The following is a 22,885-nucleotide window of genomic DNA, read 5'->3' on the forward strand; positions in this document are numbered from 1 at the left end:
GGGATTGAACCTGGGTCACTGGCGCTGTAAGGCAGTAACTCTACCGCTGCGCCGCCTTTTTTGTACAGCACGTTTTTGTACTTTGAATCAAGGTGAATCAGCACAGAAAGAGGTCATTCAGCCCGATGTGTCCATGCTGGGTTTCTGAAGAAACTAGCCACTTTGTTTCATTTCCATATTATATGCTTTAAGCCTTCCTTCTCTCCTTCAAAATTCATTGGTTTCTGTCTTACAAAGCTGCTGGCGGATCTGATTGCTGGGATTTTCTTCCTTCCTTGACTGTTTATGTACAATGAATAATAGAATCGTGCATCACCAAAACAGGCCCATCGGCCCACAATGTCCATGCTGACCATTGATAACCCATCTCTGTTAATTCTATTGACTGGCAACGTAAACTTCTTTGCCTTTGGCATTCAAGTGCTCAACCACGTATGTTTTAAATGCTGTGACTAAACCTGCCTCCTAGGTGGCACGGTGGCGCAGCGGTAGAGTTGCTGCCTTACAGCGCTTGCAGCGTGGGTTCGATCCCGACTACGGGTGCCGTCTGTACGGAGTTGCTACGTTTTCCCCGTGACCGCGTGGGTTTTCTCTGAGATCTTCAGTTTCCTCCAACACCCCGAAGACGCACAGGTTTGTAGGTTAATTGGCTTGGTATAAATGTAAAATTGTCTCCAGTGTGTGTAGGATAGTGTTAATGTGTGGGGATCGCTGGGCGGCCTGTTTCCACGCTGTATCTCTAAACTAAAAAACTAAACACCGCATGTAGGTCACATTCACAATGTTCCCATAATGTAGATATATTATAATAATTATTAAAACAACCATGAAATTGCCAGATTGTTATTGAAATTCAACTGGTTTGCTCACATCCTTTAGCCAAGGAAATGAGCCATCCTTAATACGCATTACCTTAGCAAGCTTCTCTGTCTTAATCTGACCGTATGACTGCCTTCCAATCTGTCTCACAAAGCTCCTACAATGTTGGCAGAGACTTCAACCATCTCTGCTCTGTGGAGTTCCCGAGGCAATGTGGCTTGCTTGTTTATTTCAGAAGTCTCTCCTCGATTGATCCTTTTAACTTTGTTATCATCTCTCCAGTTTAGTTTAGTTTAGTTTAGTGATACAGCGCGGAAACAGGCCCTTCGGCCCACCGAGACTGTAGCGACCAGCGATCCCCGCACACTAACACTATCCTACGCACACTCAGGACAATTCACATTTATACCAAGTCAATTAACCTGCAAACCTGTACATCTCTGGAGTGCGGGAGGAATGCGAAGATTTCAGGGAAAATCCACGTACAGAGAACGTACAAACTCTGTACAGTCAAGCACCCGTAGTCAGGGATGAACCCGAGTCTCTGGCATTGTAAGCGCTGCAAGGCAGCAACTCTACTGCTGTGACACCGTGCAGCCTTGTTCTAGTTCTTGGTATGTGCTCCAAGGCGTTCTGGAAATGCAAATTGTAGTGGTTAATTATAAGGTGCCAATTATTGTTGATGCTTTTGTTTATTCAGAGATTATCTGAAATTGCACACAACTGCTTGTATAAACTCGATCCTGCACGGATGATGTATCCAGCTGCTAAATAGCCAGTAACTGAGAAATTGTCACATTATATTTTCATATGCACAGATAGACTCTGTCGAATATAGATTCGATGAAATGTTAATGCAGGTAATTATTTTGGAGTTGAGGTACAAAGAATGAATTGAAAACTTTTAATGGAAATTTATAATTGATTGTATCAGGTTAGTCAGCTTTGTGCATTGACACAATTCACTTGTGTAGGAAAGAACTGCAGATGCTGGTTTAAATTGAAGATAGACCCAAAATGCCGGAATAACTCAGCGGGACAGGCAGCATCTCTGGAGAAAAGGAATGGGTGACGTTTTGCGTCGACTGGAGAAGGGTCTCGACCCGAAACGTCACCCATTTCTTCACTCCAGAGATGCTACCTGTCCTGCTGAGTTTTACTGATTGTATGCCTTGTTGTCACATGACCCTTACCTAACAATCAACCATTCTACATTTCCTTGCTCATCGTCTGCTTTGAGCTGGTGTTTTCACACCTTACCCTTCCGAATCTCTAGTCTCCCCCTCCCCTGACTCTCAGTCTGAAGAAGGGTCTTGACCCGAAACGTCACCCACTCCTTCTCCCCAGAGATGCTGCCTGTCCCGTTGAGTTACACCAGCTTTTTTTGTGCCTTATCACTATTCACTTGTTTGGTTTTTCCATTTCTTCCTTTTTGATTCGAGTTTCAAATTCCAGTTTGGCAAAGCTGGCGGTAATGCTAATCATGTGCCTTGATGTAAGGTCCAGGAACCCAGATGGCTCACGGATCACTGGTGAGCAGCTTGAGAATAATGCAATATTCAGCATCACTGTGTCCTGGGATATGGTGGATTCCACGCTACGAGCCTCGATAGATCTTCGTCCAAAAGCACAAATGTGTGTTTCCACCACAGAAATCCAGCCAATTGTAGTGGATTCAGAACAATTTCAGATTAAGATTTTCCTCTTGGGGGGACAAAGGAAATGCAGTGAAATTTTGGAATGTTTTCGTTTTCTTCCTTAAAAGGAAATATTTTACGATATTATATATCTCTTGGTATTTGCTCTTCTAAATACATGCAGAGCCCAAACATAGATTGCATCCAGATCTGCTGTAGTTGCTTACATTGAATTTATTGTGCGAGGAAGAATCTCATGTTCTTGACTGCTTTTTCTTGTATCACAACATGGCCAGGAAAATACTTCTGAACTTTGGTCACTCTTTCATTGTCGGAACACAAGGAAGCCATTTTGTGCATGGTAGGTAGACACACAAAAGGCTGGAGTAACTCAGCCGGACAGGCATCATCTCTGGATAGAAGGAATGGGGTCAGGGGAAAAAGGAAAGGAATGCATAGTAGACTTGCTTTAAAGCAAAAGTTGTTGGCTGCGACCTTCCCCCCCCATTGACGAACTGTACACTGCAAGGGCCAGGAAGCGAGTGGGCAAGATCATCTCTGACCCCTCTCACCCTGGCCACAAAATCTTTGAAGCACTTCCCTCTGGAAGGCGACTCCGGACTGTCAAAGCAGCCACAGCCAGACATAAAAACAGCTTTTTTCCACAAGTAGTAGTTCTACTCAATAACCAAAGTCTGCGGTCTCTTTTTTGCTCTGGTTTATTTTCACCCACATGTTTAGGCCGTAATGTTGTATCCTTATTGTTTTGATGTGTTTATGCTTTATTCTTAATTGTTAACTGTATGTTTGTGTTGTCATTTGTGAGCAGAGCAACAAGGCACATTCCTTGTATATGCACATACTTGGCCAATAAACTTATTCATTCATTCATTCATTCATTCATTCATTCATTCATTCATGTAACAATGGCCACACAAACTCTTTTAGGTGAGGTTAAATTGTGGAACAGTGTTGTCCAAGATATTTTCTATACTCCCCTGAATCTGCATGGAATAGTCTCTGAGAAACATTTGTCAAGATAAAACTGAAGAGACTCTCCTGCTTCTGTTGGTAGTAGTTACATATTTGAATTGGGAGCTTGCAAGTTCAAGTGCCATCCTGTAGATTTGAGCATGAACTTCAGAATCAGAATTATGTTAACAAGCACGAGGTGTGTGACTCTGTAGAATATAATTTCTATAAAATGTGAACGCAGGTAATTATTTTGGAGTTGTGATACAAAGAATTACTTGAAAACTCTGATGGAAATTTATAATTGGTTATTAGCAGAAAAGGCTGGAAATACTGATTAGGTCAGGCTCATATCAATGGAGAAATGAACTGAGTTAATACTTTGCAAATCACAGTAAAATTGGAAGTTTTATTGACAACGAAGGACTGTCTTGCACTGCGAGATGGAATTCATCTGTTTGCAAAATGGGCAGTTTCCCAAACCCGCTGAAACAATACAGATAATGGTAAAGTGATGCACCTTTTGAAGACGACAAGGGTCAAACGAATGGTTGGGCATTAAGCGATATTGAGGGAAAAGGAGACTTTAGTAAACAAGGGCATGGTTCCCTGAGGATGGCAGCACTGGTGGTGAAGAAGGCATGTGGGGTATTTGTCCTCATTAACTGTGGCTTGCAATGCATGAGCAGAGTGGTTATGATAAGACTTTATAAAACTCTACTTCGACTACAAGTGGAGTACTGTATTAGATTCCTGACGGTCACGCGGCACGAAGGAGGTTATTGCTTTGGAGAGGGTGCAGAGAAAATGTACCAAAATGTTGTCTGGGATGGAGCTCTTCAGTCGGGGATCAGTCTGCTTTGTTTTCCTTGCAGTAGAGGATGAGAGCGGACCTGTTGAAGGTAAACCAAATAATGAGAGGCTTAAGCGAGGCATCTAAAACTTGAGGGCATGAGAGGCAAGAATAGTTTGAGGAAGAGCTTCTTCACCCTGGTTGGATCCTGGAACACGCTGCCTGAGTGGGTGATGAAGGACTGCACTCTCAACACATTGAAGTAGTATCCATACAAGCACTTGGATTGCTAATGCATTGTAGCCTACGTCATGATAAATAGATCAATACTTGAGGGTTGGTGGAAGGACCCGTCTCTGTACCTCTGTCCTCTGGTCAACGAACTTGCTTCGGTTCTGGTGAAGAATTACTGGTCTATAATACCTAACGTCGGAAGAAGGGTCTCGACCCATTCCTTCTCTCCAGAGATGCTGCCTGTCCCGCTGAGTTACTCCAGCATTTTCGGTGTAAACCAGCCCATCTGCAGTTCCTTCACATTGTACACAGAGCACTTAAAATTATTATTATTATTACTATTATTAAGTTACTCCGCCTAAGAAAGTAGAACTGGAAATAACTGGCCTTGATTTTGAAGCCTGCATCTCAGGAATAATTAATTTCAAAACGAACCTTCTTGTTCCTGCTAACCAGTTAATGACTAACCTCTTTCCAATGTGATTAAGATTTATTTGCAAATTTGCAAATGCTAATTCTCGGCTTTGCACATTTTACACGAAAACGTTTGCGATCTCAAACCTGCGGAATTATATTTACCAACAGAGGATCATTTATTTTTCTGAACATAAAGATAGCTAGCTGCCTGATGGTTGATGTGTGAGCACATCTCAGAGGCCACTAGGAAGAAAGAAATAACTGGTGTATTGCTGCCGAACACAGTTCTTCTGAGAATCGGGTAATATTCCCAGTAGATTGATGTCCCCTATTAAAAGATAATTTTGTTTTTTCTGAGGTTATGTAAGGAAACTGTCACCACAATAGTCTAAGTGGTTACAACATAAATATATATATACATAATGTAATGCAAATCATCTTTACCTTTAATATCAATGCTAGTCTTTTTCTACTTTGTAGCACTTTTTAATCTTTTTTCCTACTTAACCATTGGGATTCGGTTTCTGCCGCTGAAATTGCCACTTATGCTGACATGTTAAGTAGTTACTGCACAAAGCAATGGAAGTATTTAAAAAATATATATCTGTGTGTGCAGCTAAACTGGCTGGCAAATGATGTCACCACTGAGTCTCCCAGGCCCTAAGAAGGCCAATGTGCTCTGTGATGAAGTTGTCAGATTAGTTTCATACCCTAGTCCTTTCACCCCACCCCAACCCTAAGTCCCACCATTGTTCGTTCATGTGCATCTTCCTCGTGCTTTTTAAAACATAAAACTTTGACGGCAAGGTGGCTTGGGGGAAAGAATTGACATATTCCTCAATTACTCGCCATCCTTGACAATTTGCAGCTCCACATGAAGGGCAGAAAGAATCATTTTGCCACGCTGTTATTATGTAGCGAAGAGCACTTTGCTCTAAATGAGGATACAAGGGGTGAAACAAAACACACCTATCCTGTCTCCGTGATGGACAGTCGCAACACTGTTCCTTGACCTGCATGGGATGTTATTATGAGCATTAATCTTTTTCGTTCTTAATGAAAGTCAAGGAATGTTTAACTATGAAATCGAATCCAAGAAAGAGTTGAATGAATAGGAAAAAAACTGCAGATGATGGTTTAAAAATCGAAGGTAGACACAAAATGCTGGAGTAACTCAGCAGGTCAGGCAGCATCTCGGGAGAGAAGGAATGGCTGACGTTTCGGCTCGAGACCCTTCTTCAGACTGATGAAGCATTTAGTGCCTACCCAAGAAATGAATGAACATGTATTCTGCCTGTAGGTTGTCAATATTCAACCATTTGATGCATCACCAATGAAATGTCTTTGAAATATGCACCTTGCTCCCCCATCGAAGATAGACACAAAATGCTGGAGTACCTCAGCGGGTCAGGCAGCAACTCTGAAGAGAAGGAATGGGTGACGTTTCCGGTTGAGACCCTTCTTCAGACTTGCTTCCATCAGTATTTTTATCCATCAATTGCAAGAGGGTCTAGTGGATTCAGGAGCTTTGTAATATTCGGGAATCTTACACTTTTGTATTTGAAGCAAATCCATCTTTATCATAGTCTGAAGTCTGAAGAAGAAGGGTCTGAAGAAGGGTCTCGACCCAAAATTTCACCCATTCCTTCCCTCCAGAGATGCTGCCTGTCCCGCTGAATTACTCCAGCATTTTGTGTCTACCATTTTTATCATCGTCACAAAACGGTTGGTTGTAAGTTGGTTGTAAGGCGGCACGGTAGCGCAGCGGTAGAGTTGCTGCTTTACAGCGAATGCAGCGCCGGAGACTCAGGTTCGATCCTGACTACGGGTGCTGCACTGTAAGGAGTTTGTACGTTCTCCCCGTGACCTGCGTGGGTTTTCTCCGAGATCTTCGGTTTCCTCCCACACTCCAAAGACGTACAGGTATGTAGGTTAATTGGCTGGGTAAATGTAAAAATTGTCCCTAGTGGGTGTAGGATAGTGTTAATGTACGGGGATCACTGGGCGGCACGGACTTGGTGGGCCGAAAAGGCCTGTTTCCGGCTGTATATATATGATATATGTCCTAGCACTTGGATTTATAAGGTACGATGATTGGTTGATGGACAAGGCTAGATAGCAAATTCAAACTTGGACATATTGAATAGTGCAAAATCAGAGTTGTATTTACGTAGCCGCTTATAAAATAAAACAACGGTTTGACTTGCCCAATTTTGTCCTTGGCATTTTAAACGCAAAGAGGATATTGTCATTGTTTTCTGAGGGAGTCCCTCGTAATTGAGGATGACTTCCTTTCACGTATGTTCAGTGGGTTCTGAGCTGACTAATGTGGCCAGTGTGTGCATCACAGACTGTTCCACAGGTTGGCTGCCCGGATAGGTGAATGGATAGTTAGTGAAGTGGTGCACTACCTTCCCCCCCCCCCCATCCCCCCACCCCCCCCCCCCACTTATATGAGGCTTCTCCACGTGTGCCTTTAAATTTTCAGTACTGCCCCAAGTATTTTTCCTCCATTTTGTGTGCTCATAGCTCAAAGATTCACAGGATACTGTCGGGATGACAATTTAGCACTTGATGTTAAGTGCACGGTGTTAACTGTTTTGCGTCTTTAGTTGAAATATTTTCCATGTAGAATCATAGCCGTTTATAGCACATTATATGGGCGGCACGGTGGCGCAGCGGTAGAGTTGCTGCCTTACAGCGAATGCAGCGCCGGAGAATCAGGTTCGATCCTGACGACGGGCGCTGTCTGTACGGAGTTTGTACGTTCTCCCCGTGACCTCCGAGATCTTCGGTTTCCTCCCACACTCCAAAGACGTACAGGTATGTAGGTTAATTGACTGGGTAATATGTAAAACAAATTGTCCCTAGTGTGTGTAGGATAGTGTTAATGTGCGGGGATCGCTGGTCGGCGCGGGCCGAAGGGCCTGTTTCCGCGCTGTATCTCAAATTCAAAATCAAAATGGGCTATTCAGTTCATCGTATTGGTGGCGATCTGCAAAGCCAATCTGACATCGAGCACTAAGTCTGCAGCACTGCCTGTCAGGGCCCCTCAATTACACATCCCAGTAGTTTTCAAATGTGATGCACATCATCATAATGTTGAAATGTTTCATTATTTCATTAATCCAACTGCATTGACACCGAGCTTTGCCCTTCAATGAACAAATCTTGCAGGTTGCCAAGAGGAGCAATTAATTTATGTAATCCACATGTATATGCGAGTATAAAATTTGTATGTGTGTAAACACGCTTATAAAAACACGTTGGGCGTTGGCACAAATCCCAGAAGCATTCAGCTATGTAATTCTTCTTGTCAGCATATGTTACAATCTAAAATCAAAAAGGGATTCCATTAATTAAAGCCAATATTATTGAACCGTAAGGAGTGGCTGTGATAAGTCAAGTAACATCAAGCTATATCATCAGCAAGAAATCAAAAAAAGGGAATTTTGTGAATAACCATAGAGGCATACATCATGAAGACAGGCCCTTCCTTCGGCTCATCCAAGTTGCTATACAAAGATACTAGAGGAGCAAGATGAACCACTCCGTTGAAATCGCCTATACTGAAGTGCAGTGCACAAAGGAGCATAACGTCCGCCATTTTAGTAGGCAAAAGCCCGCCGTTCGCTATGCCTCTCCCAGTGTAATCAGTGTTGTGGGGGAACAGTATGTGTGATGATACCATAAAAATGCAGAATATATCTCATCTGTCAATTCACAGATTTTTGTTATTTTTCTTTTAAAATGTTTCTGCAAGTTTCTGCCTCCTAAAATGGCGCCGTGAGATACTACGTTTTTTTAGGGCCGAGTGGTCTCTCTTGCTCTGCTCTATTATCTTTGTTGCTATCTGAGCTGGTTCCTATCGACTGCCTTGGGGCCCATATCCCTCTAAACGTTTTCTACATATGTAACTGTCCAAATGGCTCTTCAATGCCAAAATGAGACCCATTAGTATCACTTTCCCCTGGCAACTCGTTCCGTACAACCCCACCCTCTGTGTGAAAAAGTTGTCCCCCAGGTCCCCTATAAATCTTTCACCACTCACCTTAATTCAATGTCCTCTAGATTTGGACTCCTTTACCCGAGGGAAAAGACCTTGACTATTGACCTTATCTACTCCCCTTGGCCTTATATACCTCCATTAGTACATGTTTCTGTCATGGGCCTCCTCCTGTGCCATAGTGAGGCCCGCAGGAAATTGGAGGAACAGCACCTCATACTTCGCTTGGGCAGCTTGCAGCCCAGCGGTATGAACATTGACTTCTCCAACTTTAGATAGTTCCTCTATCCCTCTCTTCCCCTCCCCCTTCCCAGTTCTCCCTCTATCTTCCTGTCTCCACCTATATCCTTCCTTTGTCCCGCCCCCCTGACATCAGTCTGAAGAAGGGTCTCGACCCGAAACGTCACCCATTCCTTATCTCCTGAGATGCTGCCTGACCTGCTGAGTTACACCAACATTTATGAATAAATACCTCCATAAGTACACCCCTCAGCCTCATATGTCCCATGTGTTAGGATGCTCTCTATGGTGAAGCGGTAGAATGTCGTCGGCAGCTGTTGGGGTAGACCAGACTTTTTCAGTGTTCTTAGGTAGAACAGTCATTGCTGTGCCTTCTTGACCAGCGCAGCAGTGTTATTGGACCATGTTAGGTCCTCCGAAATGTGAGTGCCCAGAAACTTGAAGCTGGACACTCTCTCCACACTGTCCCCATTGATAAAGACCGGGGCGTATTCCCCATTGTGTGACCTACGGAAGTTGATGATCAGCTCCTTGGTCTTGGTGGTATTTAGGGACAGGTTGTTATCAGAGCACCAGTCCGCCAGGTTCTGCACCTCCGCTCTGTATTTTGTTTCATCACCGTTGGTAATCAGCCCGATCACCGTTGTGTCGTCCACAAACTTGACAATGGTGTTGGTGTCGAATGCAGGAACACAGTCGTGTGTGAAGAGGGAGTAGAGCATGGGGCTCAGAACACAGCCCTGTGATGTGCCGGTACTCAGGGTGATAGTGGAAGACAGGTGCGGGCACATTCTCACTGCCTGCGGTCGCTCCAGCAGGAAGTCCAGGATCCAGTCGCATAACGACGAGCTGAGGCCTAGCTGGTGGAGTTTGGTGATGAGCCTGGTGGGGATGACCGTGTTGAAGGCAGAGCTATAGTCTATGAATAGCATCCTCACGTACGTGCCCTGTCTCTCTAGGTGAGTCAGGACAGTGTGAAGAGCCAGAGAGATGGGGATCGTCCGTCAGTGGGCCGAAGTGCCAGTTTCCCTGCTGTATCTCCAAACTAAACTAAGCAACTTTACTGCTTATCAAATACGATACACCCTGTAGCCGCATTGAACTGTCGGGAAATTTAGTGTGGTGAACAGGGTTTGCAAGTGGGTTACATTGTCTTTGGCATCAGTCATCGTCTTTATTTCAGGGGGAGACAGCTGTATGAGTGACCAATGAAGTGAAATATTGGCTCCGTTTTTCTCCCCACAGGTACACACATGATCACCCGTATCTTTTCAGCATTTATAATTTGTATCCCACATATTTGAAGTCAAGTGCGTCGTATGTAAGATAGGCCCATCCTTGGGGAAGTTGTATGTTCAAATGCCATGAAATTTGATTTTTTTAAAGAGATCATAACAGAGAAACAGATTCAATGTACATAATGTTTTACCCAAGTTTCTGGTTACCTGGCTTCGCTGTGAAAGGAGTTTATAATCAGAAGGAGAGGGATGATTATATTCTTGGAGTTTATGCTTATTGCTCTTTTTCCACATTTTTCCTCTGGGACCCATTATTCTTTGATGAGTGACTACTCTTGCAGTTTGCTACGACTCTTTTCTCTCAGTTTGTGATTTTAGCAGCCAATTATTCCAATGATAATTTTCTTTATCTCCCACTCTTGAAGTATTCCCCAACCGTAGCTATCTGCTTCCTTTTGCTAAATGATTAATTGGTTGCAAGTTCTGCTTCATTGTGTCCTTATTGTTTGACTTGCCGAAGTTGTACCTTTCTATTGTAAAACTCCAAAATGTAATGGTTGTTCAAGTGAAAACAGAAGGGTCGTTGCTGCTTTACAGCGAATGCAGCGCCGGAGACTCAGGTTCGATCCTGACTACGGGTGCTGCACTGTAAGGAGTTTGTACGTTCTCCCCGTGACCTGCGTGGGTTTACTCCGAGATCTTCGGTTTCCTCCCACACTCCAAAGACGTACAGGTATGTAGGTTAATTGGCTGGGTAAATGTAAAAAATTGTCCCTAGTGGGTGTAGGATAGTGTTAATGTACGGGGATCACTGGGCGGCACGGACTTGGAGGGCCGAAAAGGCCTGTTTCCGGCTGTATATATATGATATGATGGTATGATATGACCCGAAACGATACCCATTCCCTCTCTCAGCATTCCCGCACACTAACAGCATCCTACGTATGGAGAGGAGGAATGGGTGACGTTTCGGGTCGAGACCCTTCTTCAGACTGGTTAGGGATAAGGGAAACGAGAGATATAGACGGTGATGTGTAGAGATAAAGAACAATGAATAAAAGAAATGCAAAAAAGTAACGATGATAAAGGAAACAGGCTATTGTTAGCTGTTTGTAGGGTGAAAACGAGAAGCTGGTGTGACTTGGATGGGGGAGGGATGGAGAGAGAGGGAATGCCGGGACCACCTAAAGTTATATTCATACCACTGGGCTGTAAGCAACCAAAAACAACCAAACTGTCTTGGTTGCACGAGGTGCTTTGGTCTTATTTGTACTAATATTGTTTAAAAAATTTATTGAACTTCCTTTTGTTTCTCGTTCTATCTGTGAGTTCTGTGTTTGCAGACCTGTTATCGTGGTACAAGTGAGAATTTCACTGTTCTATTTCTGGTGCACAAGGCAATTAAACACACTTGACTCTTATTATCTTTGGGTTCATCCCCAATTCTTGAAGGATTAACTGGAATGGATAACAGCTTAGCCGACTGCAAAAAAAACCTCTCAGCGCATCCCTTCCAAACAATACCTTTTCGCAACATGTTGAATGTTGAACTACCTTGGGAGCTACAGGAGGCTGAAGGGACCATCACAGATTTTTTTTCTCAGAGACCCATTCATGCAATTCTGTCTATTGTCATAATGAAATGTATTTTTCAGAACTTGGCTGCACATGTTGTCTGGTAGTTTAGTTGTTTTGTTGAGAGATAAGGCGCAGAAACAGGCCCTTCGGCCCTCCGAGTCCACACCGACCAGCGATCCCCGCACATTAACACTCTCCTGCACACGCCAGGGACAATTTACACTCAGACCAAGTCAATTTACCTGCAAACCTGTACGTACTTGGAGTGTGGGAGGAAGCCGAAGATCTCAGAGAAATCCCACGTGGTCACGGGGCGAACGTGCAAACTCCGTTCAGACAGCACCCGCAGTCGGGATCGAACCCGGGTCTCCGGCGCTGCAAGCACTGGAAGGCAGCAACACTACCGCCACCCATGGTAGGAGTTGGTCCTGCATGTCCCAGAATATTACACTGTAAAAAAAAAGTACAGACACAGTTGTAATTGTGGAAGAACAGCAGCCGATTTGCACACAACAAGCGCCTTCAAGCCACTAAGGGGTAACGATCGGATAATCTGCTTTTCAGTGGTGTTGGATGAGGGGCATGACTATTTGCCAGGATGTATTAGATTAATTGAATGAACCAAATGCATAATAAATAACCATTCCATTACCCCATCGATGGTGAGACGGTCGTTGCCCATGATGGACCGAGCAGTATCCATCATTTTTTCTAAGTGTGCATAAATAGTTTAGAAATAGGCGGCGCGGTGGCGCAGCGGTAGAGTTACTGCCTTACAGTGCTTGCAGCACCAGAGACCCGGGTTCGATCCCGACTACGGGTGCTGTTTATACGGAGTTTGTACGTTCTCCCCGTGAGAATAGACAATAGACAATAAGTGCAGGAGTAGGCCCTTCGATGTGATCATGGCTGATCATTCTCAATCAGTACCCCGTTCCTGCCTTCTCCCCATACCCCCTGACTCCGCGATCCTTAAGAGCTCTATCTAGCTCTCTCTTGAATGCATTCAGAGAATTGGCCTCCATTGCCTTCTGAGGCAGAGAATTCCACAGATTCACAACTATCTGACTGAAAAAGTTTTTCCTCATCTCCGTTCTAAATGGCCTACCCCTTATTCGTAAACTGTGGCCCCTGGTTCTGGACTCCCCCAACATTGGTAACATGTTTCCTGCCTCTACCATGTCCAACCCCTTAATAATCAAATGTTTCGATAAGATCCCCTCTCATCCTTCTAAATTCCAGTGTATACAATCATAGTCGCTCCAGTCTTTCAACATACGACAGTCCCGCCATTTCGGGAATTAACCTAGTGAACCTTAGCTGCACGCCCTCAATAGCAAGAATGTCCTTCCTCAAATTTGGAGACCAAAACTGCACACAGTACTCCAATGGAGGCAATGGCGGCCTCACTAGGGCCCTGTACAACTGCAGAAGGACCTATTTGCTCCTATACTCAACTCCACTTGTTATGAAAACCAACATTCCATTGGCTTTCTTCACTGCTTGCTGTACCTGCATGCTTCCTTTCAGTGACTGATGCACTAGGACACTCAGATCTCGTTGTACGTCCCCTTTTCTTAACTTGACACCATTCAGATAATTGTCTTCAATTTCCTCCTACACTCCAAAGATGTACAGGTTTGTAGGTTCATTGGTTCGATATAAGTGCACAATTTTATTGTGTGTAGGATAGTGTATAGGATAGTGTTAGTGTGCGGGGATCGCTGGTCGGTGTGGGCTCAGTGGGCCGAAGGGCCTGTTTCCACGCTGTATCACTAAACTAAGTAGGTGATTTCTAACATGCAATAATTCCCATATATTGTATCCTACAGATTTGGGAAAAATCGGAAAGAAGAAAAAGTTGGAAAGCTTGATCGTAAAGGGTCAAACAAGGGCAAAGTCGAGGAAACTCCGTCATCTGAAGATGAGCGAATACGTATGAGGCAGGAACAAGAGAGGTAAGGCACTATACTTTGTGGTGAGAATGTGTTGGTTTTAATGCTTCCTGCAAAGACATCCAGAACTTGACAGCTGGTGCAAAATGGAGGACCTCAAAGACAACGCCGTAAAATGGGTTTGACACAACGATCTGCAGATGCTGAAATCTTGAGTAAAACACAGTATTGTTCAATGATTCAATCCAATAATACTCTATTGTCATGTGTATGTTCATAGGTACAGGTAGGGTTGCCAACTTTCTAACTCCCAAAAAAGGGACAAAAGGTGACATCGCCACCCGAGCCCCACATGACCTCACCCAGCCAGCGGCCACGTGCTCCCACTCCACCATCGGCGGCCACCTGGGCCAGGAGGCGGGTTGCTACGCAGCCTCCGTTCGGCGAACAAACTCGGCCCCGCTCCCCGAACACACTCCGTTAGCCTACACAGTTCGGGCCTACAGCGGCCCCCGGGCCTACAGCGGCCCCCGGGCCTACAGCATCCGGGCCTACAGCACCCCTAGGGCCTAATACGGGACAAGGCCGGTCCCGTACGGACAAACCAATTTAGTCCAAAATACAGGATGTCCCAGCTAATACGGGACGGTTGGCAACCCTAGGTACAGGGCTCATTCCTGTGTCATGCTGTTCTACAAAATTCTGGAGTAACTCAGCAGTCTGGCAGCATCTGCAGAGGAAACCGACAGGCAACATTGCAAGTGATGACGTTTTCTCATTGTTCCAATTCCCCAGCCATGCAGAAATTCTTGAATTAGTGTCCCAATCCAAAAGGTTATCTGTCCGTATCCCTCCACAGATGCTACCCGGCCCACAGAGTTCCTCTGGCAGTTTGTTTTTTTGCTCATGCTTCCAACATCTGCAGTGTCCACACAGAAAGTAGTTTGATTCGTAACCATTGTTTCATGGCAATTGTAGATTTTCCTCACAAGAATTTGTTGGGGATAAAAAAAGCTTAAATGGAGGGTAAGAAGCATTTGCACGATTTCAGTCTGCTTCTTGTTATGAATGGTGTCTGTCATACCTTTTGAGATGAGGTTGAAATTTCTGGATGCAATGATCTAATATTGAAAAAAGTCATCTCTGAATTCTGAGTTCTCTGAGCTTGCAGTCTGAAGAAGGGTCTCGACCCGAAACGTCACCCATTCCTTCTCTCCTGAGATGCTGCCCGACCTGCTGAGTTACTCCAGCATTTTGTGAATAAATTGCATGTTCCAAACGGATGTTGGTTATTTTATGGTCGACACAAAATGCTGGAGTAACTCAGCGGGTCAGGCAGCATCTCGGGAGAGAAGGAATGGGTGACGTTTCGGATCGAGACCCTTCTTCTAGAGTCGGAGGGCAGGCGGGATCACAGAGGGGGATCACAGTGACAGAGGATGTTGCTAAACTCTCGTTGGAGAGAAGAGGAGAACTTCGTCAAAGTTGACACACCTTGAGGAGAATTTGCAGTGGAGCGGCAAAATGTGTAGGAAAACAATTATAATTTATAATTGCTAAATTGCGACCAACGAGTAACTCAGACGGAGTTAGCATTAAACTTCCAAACAGTTTCAGAGGAGGGGGGAATGAATCTGTGCTTTGTAATCAATTCTCTCTCCACTGCTCCTGAAATGGCCGAGCAAACCATTTGGCCCATCACCTCAAGCTTCTCAAATGACCGTGATGTCCACTTACTGCTAATCCTATCAACAGTGCCTGCATCTCATGAGAGAATGCAAAAGTGTTGAATGTACACAAACCATCAAAGGAGATGGTGTGTGGGAAAGAATGTCGGGGAGAGGAAGAAGGGTCTCGACTCGAAACGTCACCCATTCCTTCTCTCCAGAGATGCTGCCCGACCCGCTGAGTTGCTCCAGCATTTTATGTCTATAAAGGAGATGGTGTGATATATAGATTGAAACTCTTTCCTCTTTTGGAAAGCCGCGTAGCTTTGATAACAAAAATCACTTTAATCTTCTTACAATGTCGCATCTTGTGCTTTCGTTTGATCAAAGCCAGGCTTATCAGATCCATGATAATGGAACTTTAATCACTGAAAATCTTACCCTTGGAGCAACAATATGCATTAAGATTTTTTTTCTAATTTCTCCTTAACGTGCTATAACCTCTCTTTTCAAGAGAGAGTTAGATTTAGCTCCGAGGGCTAATGGAATCAAGGGATATGGGGGGAAAAAGCAGGAAGGGGGTACTGATTTCAGATGATCAGCCATGATCACATTGAATGGCGGCGCTGGCTCGAAGGGCCAAATGGCCTGCTCCTGCACCGATTTTCTATTCCAATCAAATTAGTGGACCATGACTGTGACGAGACATCGGGCAAGATGGGCTTTTTTTGGCTGATACATGTAACGTGTAGGATGGAACTGCAGATGCTGGTTTAAACCGAAGATAGACACAAAATGCTGGAGTAACTCAGCAGTGCAGACATCATCTCTGGAGAAAAGGAATAGGTGACGTTTCGGATCGAGACCCTTCTTTTGTTAACCTGCGTGGCTGGTCATCTGACCTTGGGGAACATCTTTGGCTGGAGTTAACTTTGTTCAAAGTGTGGGTAGATGTAAGATTTTTTGTGGATTTCTGAACTATGATTGTTTTATGATATATACCATCTGCGTTTTTTTTTCTGGTAACCTTTAACAATGCACACAATGTTGTTGGAACAGCGTGCTATTGTATCTATAATGGAATGCAGTTGATTAATGGTCAGCTTCTTGTGTGGGTGAAGCATTCTTTCAAGGCATTTGTGTTTTTCAAAAACAAACATCGCTATCTACATCAGACAGTTGTTTCTTGGGCTTTTGAGTCTAAACAACTTGAGTGATCACAAGCTGACCATTCCCTCAACCACTTGACTTGTTTTCCTACTGGCACGTTTACAACAATATAATGCATTCGCTTTGGCCAGCAACGATCTATTTGAAAAGCAGGAGACACGTACACTCGGAGGTCTTCGAAAATAATATAACAAATGAATAATTCCTAACAAATTTCTCTTGCCCAGAGTAGGTGAATCGAGGACCAGAAGACATAGGTTTAAGGTGAAGGGGAAAAGATTTAATAGGAATCTGAGGGGTATCTTTTTCACACAAAGGGTGGTGGGTGCCAGAGGAGGTTGTTGAGGCAAGGACTATGCCAATGTTTAAGAAACAGTTAGACAGGTACATGGACAGGATAGGTTTGGAGGGATATGGACTAAACGTGAGCAGGTAGTGCCACAGTTTAAGAATAAGGGGTAGGCCATTTAGAACTGAGATGAGGAAAAACTTTTTCAGTCAGAGAGTTGTGAATCTGTGGAATTCTCTGCCTCAGAAGGCAGTGGAGGCCAATTCTCTGAATGCAATCAAGAGAGAGCTGGATAGAGCTCTTAAGGATAACGGAGTCAGGGGGTATGGGGAGAAGGCAGGAACGGGGTACTGATTGAGAATGATCAGCCATGATCACATTGAATGGCGGTGCTGGCTCGAAGGGCCGAATGGCCTCCTCCTGCACCTATTGTCTATTGTCTATCTCCGTCTCAGATGTGTAATAATGAAGCAGACACAATCTGGGGAGTTACATTACTTAGTTTCTATTTTTATTGTTTCTCCTGACTGCGACCTTCCAGGCCTTACAGCATTCAGCACACACAGCAAGCACACCTTCCCGCTCTCCAGTCACCTGATACACACGTCACGATATTTGCATATCAACGTCATGACTTATCGTCATGATAGGTAGGACTAGTGTAGGTGGGACATGTTGACCCATGTGGGCAAGTTGGGCCGACGAGCCTTTCCACACTGTATCACTCTATGACTCTAAATTACCACCAGCATTGAAACAACCACCATCACTATTTAGTGAGTGTAAGAAAATAACTGCAGATGCTGGTACAAATCGAAGGCATTTATTCACAAAATGCTGGAGTAACTCAGTGGGTCAGGCAGCATCTCAGGAGAGAAGGAATGGGTGACGTTTCGGGTCGAGACCCTTCTTCAGACTGATGTCAGGAGGGCGGGACAAAGGAAGGATATAGGTGGAGACAGGAAGATAGATGGAGATCTGGGAAGGGGGAGGGGAAGAGAGGGACAGAGGAACTATCTAAAGTTGGAGAAGTCAATGTTCATACCGCTGGGCTGCAAGCTGCCCAGGCGAAATATGAGGTGCTGCTCCTCCAATTGCCGGTGGGACTCACTATGGCACTGGAGGAGGCCCATGACAGAAAGGTCAGACTGGGAATGGGAGGGGGAGTTGAAGTGCTCAGCCACTGGGAGATCAGATTGGTTAACGCGGACCGAGCGCAGGTGTTGAGCGAAGCGATCGCCGAGCCTGCGTTTGGTTTCGCCGATGTAAATAAGTTAATTTAGTTAAGTTTATTATTGTATTTAGTTCAGTTTATTAGTGTTCATTGTACCAGGTCATTGCCCTATGTGGAAAATCCAAACTAACTGGATTTGCTTGTAACTGTCAAAATATGTGCAGATCTAAAATTGTGACAGGGCATTGCATGAAATCATGTATCTATACACTGTAAATGGCCTGATTGTATGTTGAAAGACTGGAGCGACTAGGCTTGTGTATACTGGAATTTAGAAGGATGAGAGGGGATCTTATCGAAACATATAAGATTATTAAGGGGTTGGACAGGTTAGAGGCAGGAAACATGTTACCAATGTTGGGGGAGTCCAGAACCAGGGGCCACAGTTTAAGAATAAGGGGTAGGCCATTTAGAACCGAGATGAGGAAAAACGTTTTCAGTCAGAGTGTTGTGAATCTGTGGAATTCTCTGCCTCAGAAGGCAATGGAGGCCAATTCTCTGAATGCATTCAAGAGAGAGCTAGATAGAGCTCGTCAAGGATAGCGGAGTCAGGGGGTACGGGGAGAAGGCAGGAACGGGGTACTGATCAGCCATGATCACATTGAATGGCGGTGCTGGCTCGAAGGGCCGAATGGCCTCCTCCTGCACCTATTGTCTATTGCATATTGATTGTTATATTGTATTGTCTTTCCGCTGACAGGTTAGCACACGACAAAAGCTTTGCATTGTGCCTCGAGACAATAAACTAAACTGAACTGATCATCGCATGCACAATAATTGATGCCACCCATGACACAGCTGAAAAAGCTTTGATAGCCAACAAAGCCATTGACACCGCTTAGCCTACTGTCAAACATGTTGAGGACCTAAAAGCTTCTAAAAACCCTTGACACTCATGGAAATTAACAAAGAAAAGCTATTAAAATGAGCAGCTACTCCAAAATGACTTCAGTTTTCCCCAGTCTTAACAAGCTGCAGAGTCAGCAGTTGGATCTCCAAACATAACTGCTGAAGAAAGACACAAGAAGCTGGAGCAACTCAGCGGGACAGGCGATATCCCTGGAGAAAAGGAATGCGACGTTTCGGGTCGAGATCCTTCTTCAGACTCAGAGTCCCCTGAGTCAATAGTCAATAGTCAATTTATTTGTCACATACACATAAATGTGCAGTGAAATGAAAAATTACCCGCAGTTCAACAATAAGACCAATAACAATAAGCAATAAAAATATGCAATAACACATACAATCATAAACCAACACCAAACAAAAGAAACATCCATCACAGTGAATCTCCTCCAGCCACCTCCTCACTGTGATGGAAGGCCAGAATGTCTTTTTCTCTTCCCCTGCCGTCTTCTCCCGCGGTCAGGCTGTTGGAGTTGCCACGTCGGGGCGGTCGGAATCTGAAAGAGTCTCGACCCGAAACGTCACCTATTCCTTCTCTCCAATAGACAGTAGACAATAGGTGCAGGAGGAGGCCATTCGGCCCTTCGAGCCAGCACCGCCATTCAATGTGATCATGGCTGATCATTCTCAATCAGTACCCCGTTCCTGCCTTCTCCCCATACCCCATGACTCCGCTATCCTTAAGAGCTCTATCTAGCTCTCTCTTGAATGCATTCAGAGAATTGGCCTCCACTGCCTTCTGAGGCAGAGAATTCCACAGATTCACAACTCTCTGACTGAAAAAGTTTTTCCTCATCTCAGTTCTAAATGGCCTACCCCTTATTCTTAAACTGTGGCCTTTGTTGAGGACTCCCACAACATTGGGAACATGTTTCCTGCCTCTAATGTGTCCAACCCCTTAATAATCTTATACGTTTCGATAAGATCTCCTCTCATCCTTCTAAATTCCAGTGTAGCAAGAGATGCTGCCTGACCCGCTGGGTTGCTACAGCTTGTTGTGTCTACCTTCAGTGTAAACCAACATCTGTAGTTCCTTCCTCCAGGTAACTGTTGAAGAATTGCAACAAGTTCATTCACACTCTGATGCCAGAGCCCTTGAGGCATGCAGCAGTGGAACACAGATGGGGAGATGCTGGCAAAGAATGGCCAACAGCTTGTGATTTGTGCACCGGTAACAGGAATCCCGAGCTGTGTGGCAATGTTGACTGCGAGAAGCTGGCGTTGCCCAGTAACCTCTCATCCACAGCTGATGTATAATGCCGACGACGTAGGCGGGAGAATTGCATAGCCCTTACGTAATTTTACTGAGGTGTTGATACTCTATACTGCAGTTTGTAACTTTGCAATTATAAAATCAAGTGCTGATAAACACTCAATTGAAATTTGTATCTTCACAGTTAGAAAGTAACATGATCTGCACAAGATGTTGTGAAATTCGCTCTAACAAAGTTAGCTGTAATAATTTGGGATGCCACATCTGCTCAGTCAGAGAACGGTAATGAATGAATGAATGAACGAATAAGTTTATTGGCCAAGTATGTGCACATACAAGGAATGTGCCTCGGTGCTCCGCTCACAAATGGCAACACAAACATACAGCGAACAAACAGTTAACAATTAAGAATAAATTTGTCTGGGTTACTCTACCTTACAACTGTTGCTTGAACCCCCACCCACTAGAAGATACATAATTCAGGGCAGCACAGATTTACGTGGAATTGTTGTCGTCTTTATGCTTGGTATTCAGATCAGAATTGCTTTCAGAACTCTTACATATTCATTATCTATAGAGATAGATATGTTAAAAATAAGAAGGTTTTAAACAAGTCTCAGTCGTAAAGGGGAAGGAGAACACAATCCTAGATGGTTGTGCAGGGATAAAATGCAGATGCTGGTTTAAACTCAAGGTAGACGCAGGATGCTGGGGTAACTCAGCGGGTCAGGCAGCATCTCTTGAGAGAAGGAATGGGTGACGTTTGGGGTCGAGACCCTTCTTCGGAGTAAGATGGTTAATTCTTTCAAGGGGGCCATATGTAGAAAAGGCGAAATGGCTTACTTAAACACATTAAGACCAACTGCTCTTTCCAGTGGATCCATGGTCTGGCAGCTGTAGATTATTGTCGGGAAAATAATAGTAATGCAGAAAAACTGATGGGGGAAATGTTCAATCCTGTGAAACTAAACTAAACTACACTAAACTGGGGTTCTGTTGAGTGGAGGGGTTCTGTTGAGTGGAGGGGTTCTGTCGAGTAGAGGGGTTTAATTTCAACTGTGGATTAATCTTTCAAGCTATCAGAGTATTTCTTCAAGTACGGTGGCACAGCGGTAGAGTTGCCGCCTTACAGCACCAGAGACCCGGGTTCAATCCTGACAGCGGATAGACAATAGGTGCAGGAGGAGGCCATTCAGCCCTTTGAGCCAGCGCCACCATTCAATGTGATCATGGCTGATCATTCTCAATCAGTACCCCGTTCCTGCCTTCTCCCCATACCCCCTGACTCCGCTATCCTTAAGAGCTCTATCTAGCTCTCTCTTGAAAGCATTCAGAGAACTGGCCTCCACTGCCTTCTGAGGCAGAGAATTCCACAGATTTACAACAATCTGACTGAAAAGGTTTTTCCTCATCTCTGTTCTAAATGTCCTACCCCATATTCTTAAACTGTGATTACTCCTGGTTCTGGACTCCCCCAACATTGGGAACATGTTTCCTGCCTCTAACGTGCTGTCTCGGATGCTGTCTGTACGGAGTTTGTACGTTCTCCCCGTGACCACGTGCGTTTTCTCTGAGATCTTCCATTTCTATTTACAATATATATTAATGATTTGGACGAGGGAATTGAATGCAACATCTCCAGGTTTGCGGATGACACGAAGCTGGGGGGCAGTGTTAGCTGTGAGGAGGATGCTAGGAGGCTGCAACGTGACTTGGATAGGTTAGGTGAGTGGGCCAATGCATGGCAGATGCAGTATAATGTGGATAAATGTGAGGTTATCCACTTTGGTGGCAAGAACAGGAAAGCAGACTATTATCTGAATGGTGGCCGATTAGGAGAAGGGGAGATGCAACGAGACCTGGGTGTTGTGGTACACCAGTCATTGAAAGTAGGCATGCAGGTGCAGCAGGCAGTGAAGAAAGCGAATGGTATGTTGGCATTAATAGCGAGGGGATTTGAGTATAGGAGCAGGGAGGTTCTGCTGCAGTTGTTCAGGGCATTGGTGAGACCACACCTGGAGTATTGCGTACAGTTTTGGTCTCCTAATCTGAGGAAAGACATTCTTGCCATAGAGGGAGTACAGAGAAGGTTCACCATATTGATTCCTGGGATGGCAGGACTTTCATATGAAGAAAGACTGGATAGACTCGGCTTGTACTCGCTGGAATTTAGAAGATTGAGGGGGGATTTTATAGAAACTTACAAAATTCTTAAGGGGTTGGACAGGCTAGATGCAGGAAGATTGTTCCCGATGTTGGGAAAGTCCAGAACAAGGGGTCACAGTTTAAGGATAAGGGGGAAGTCTTTTAGGACCGAGATGAGAACGTTTTTTTTCACACAAAGAGTGGTGAATCTGTGGAATTCTCTGCCACAGTTGAGGCCAGTTCATTGGCTATATTTAAGAGGGAGTTAGATGTGGCCCTTGTGGCTAAAGGGATCAAGGGGTATGGAGAGAAGGCAGGTACGGGATACTGAGTTGGATGATCAGCCATGATCATATTGAATGGCGGTGCAGGCTCGAAGGACCGAATGGCCTACTCCTGCACCTATTTTCTATGTTTTCTTCCCACACTCCA

The 22,885-nt window shown here is 44.6% G+C and overlaps 1 protein-coding gene across 7 annotated transcripts in view; it reads left to right on the top strand.

Moving 5' to 3' along the window:
- Positions 1–22,885, top strand: part of pard3aa (par-3 family cell polarity regulator alpha, a) — a 946,605-nt gene that overhangs the window by 777,660 nt on the left and 146,060 nt on the right. For all 7 annotated transcript variants that reach the window (XM_078425377.1, XM_078425422.1, XM_078425385.1 and 4 more), the window contains one exon: positions 13,767–13,892. In XM_078425377.1, coding sequence (XP_078281503.1) covers positions 13,767–13,892 — 126 coding nt within the window. The remainder of the gene's footprint in view (positions 1–13,766; positions 13,893–22,885) is intronic.

This window comes from Rhinoraja longicauda, chromosome 2 (assembly GCF_053455715.1).
Source record: "Rhinoraja longicauda isolate Sanriku21f chromosome 2, sRhiLon1.1, whole genome shotgun sequence".
Taxonomy (NCBI): domain Eukaryota; kingdom Metazoa; phylum Chordata; class Chondrichthyes; order Rajiformes; family Arhynchobatidae; genus Rhinoraja; species Rhinoraja longicauda.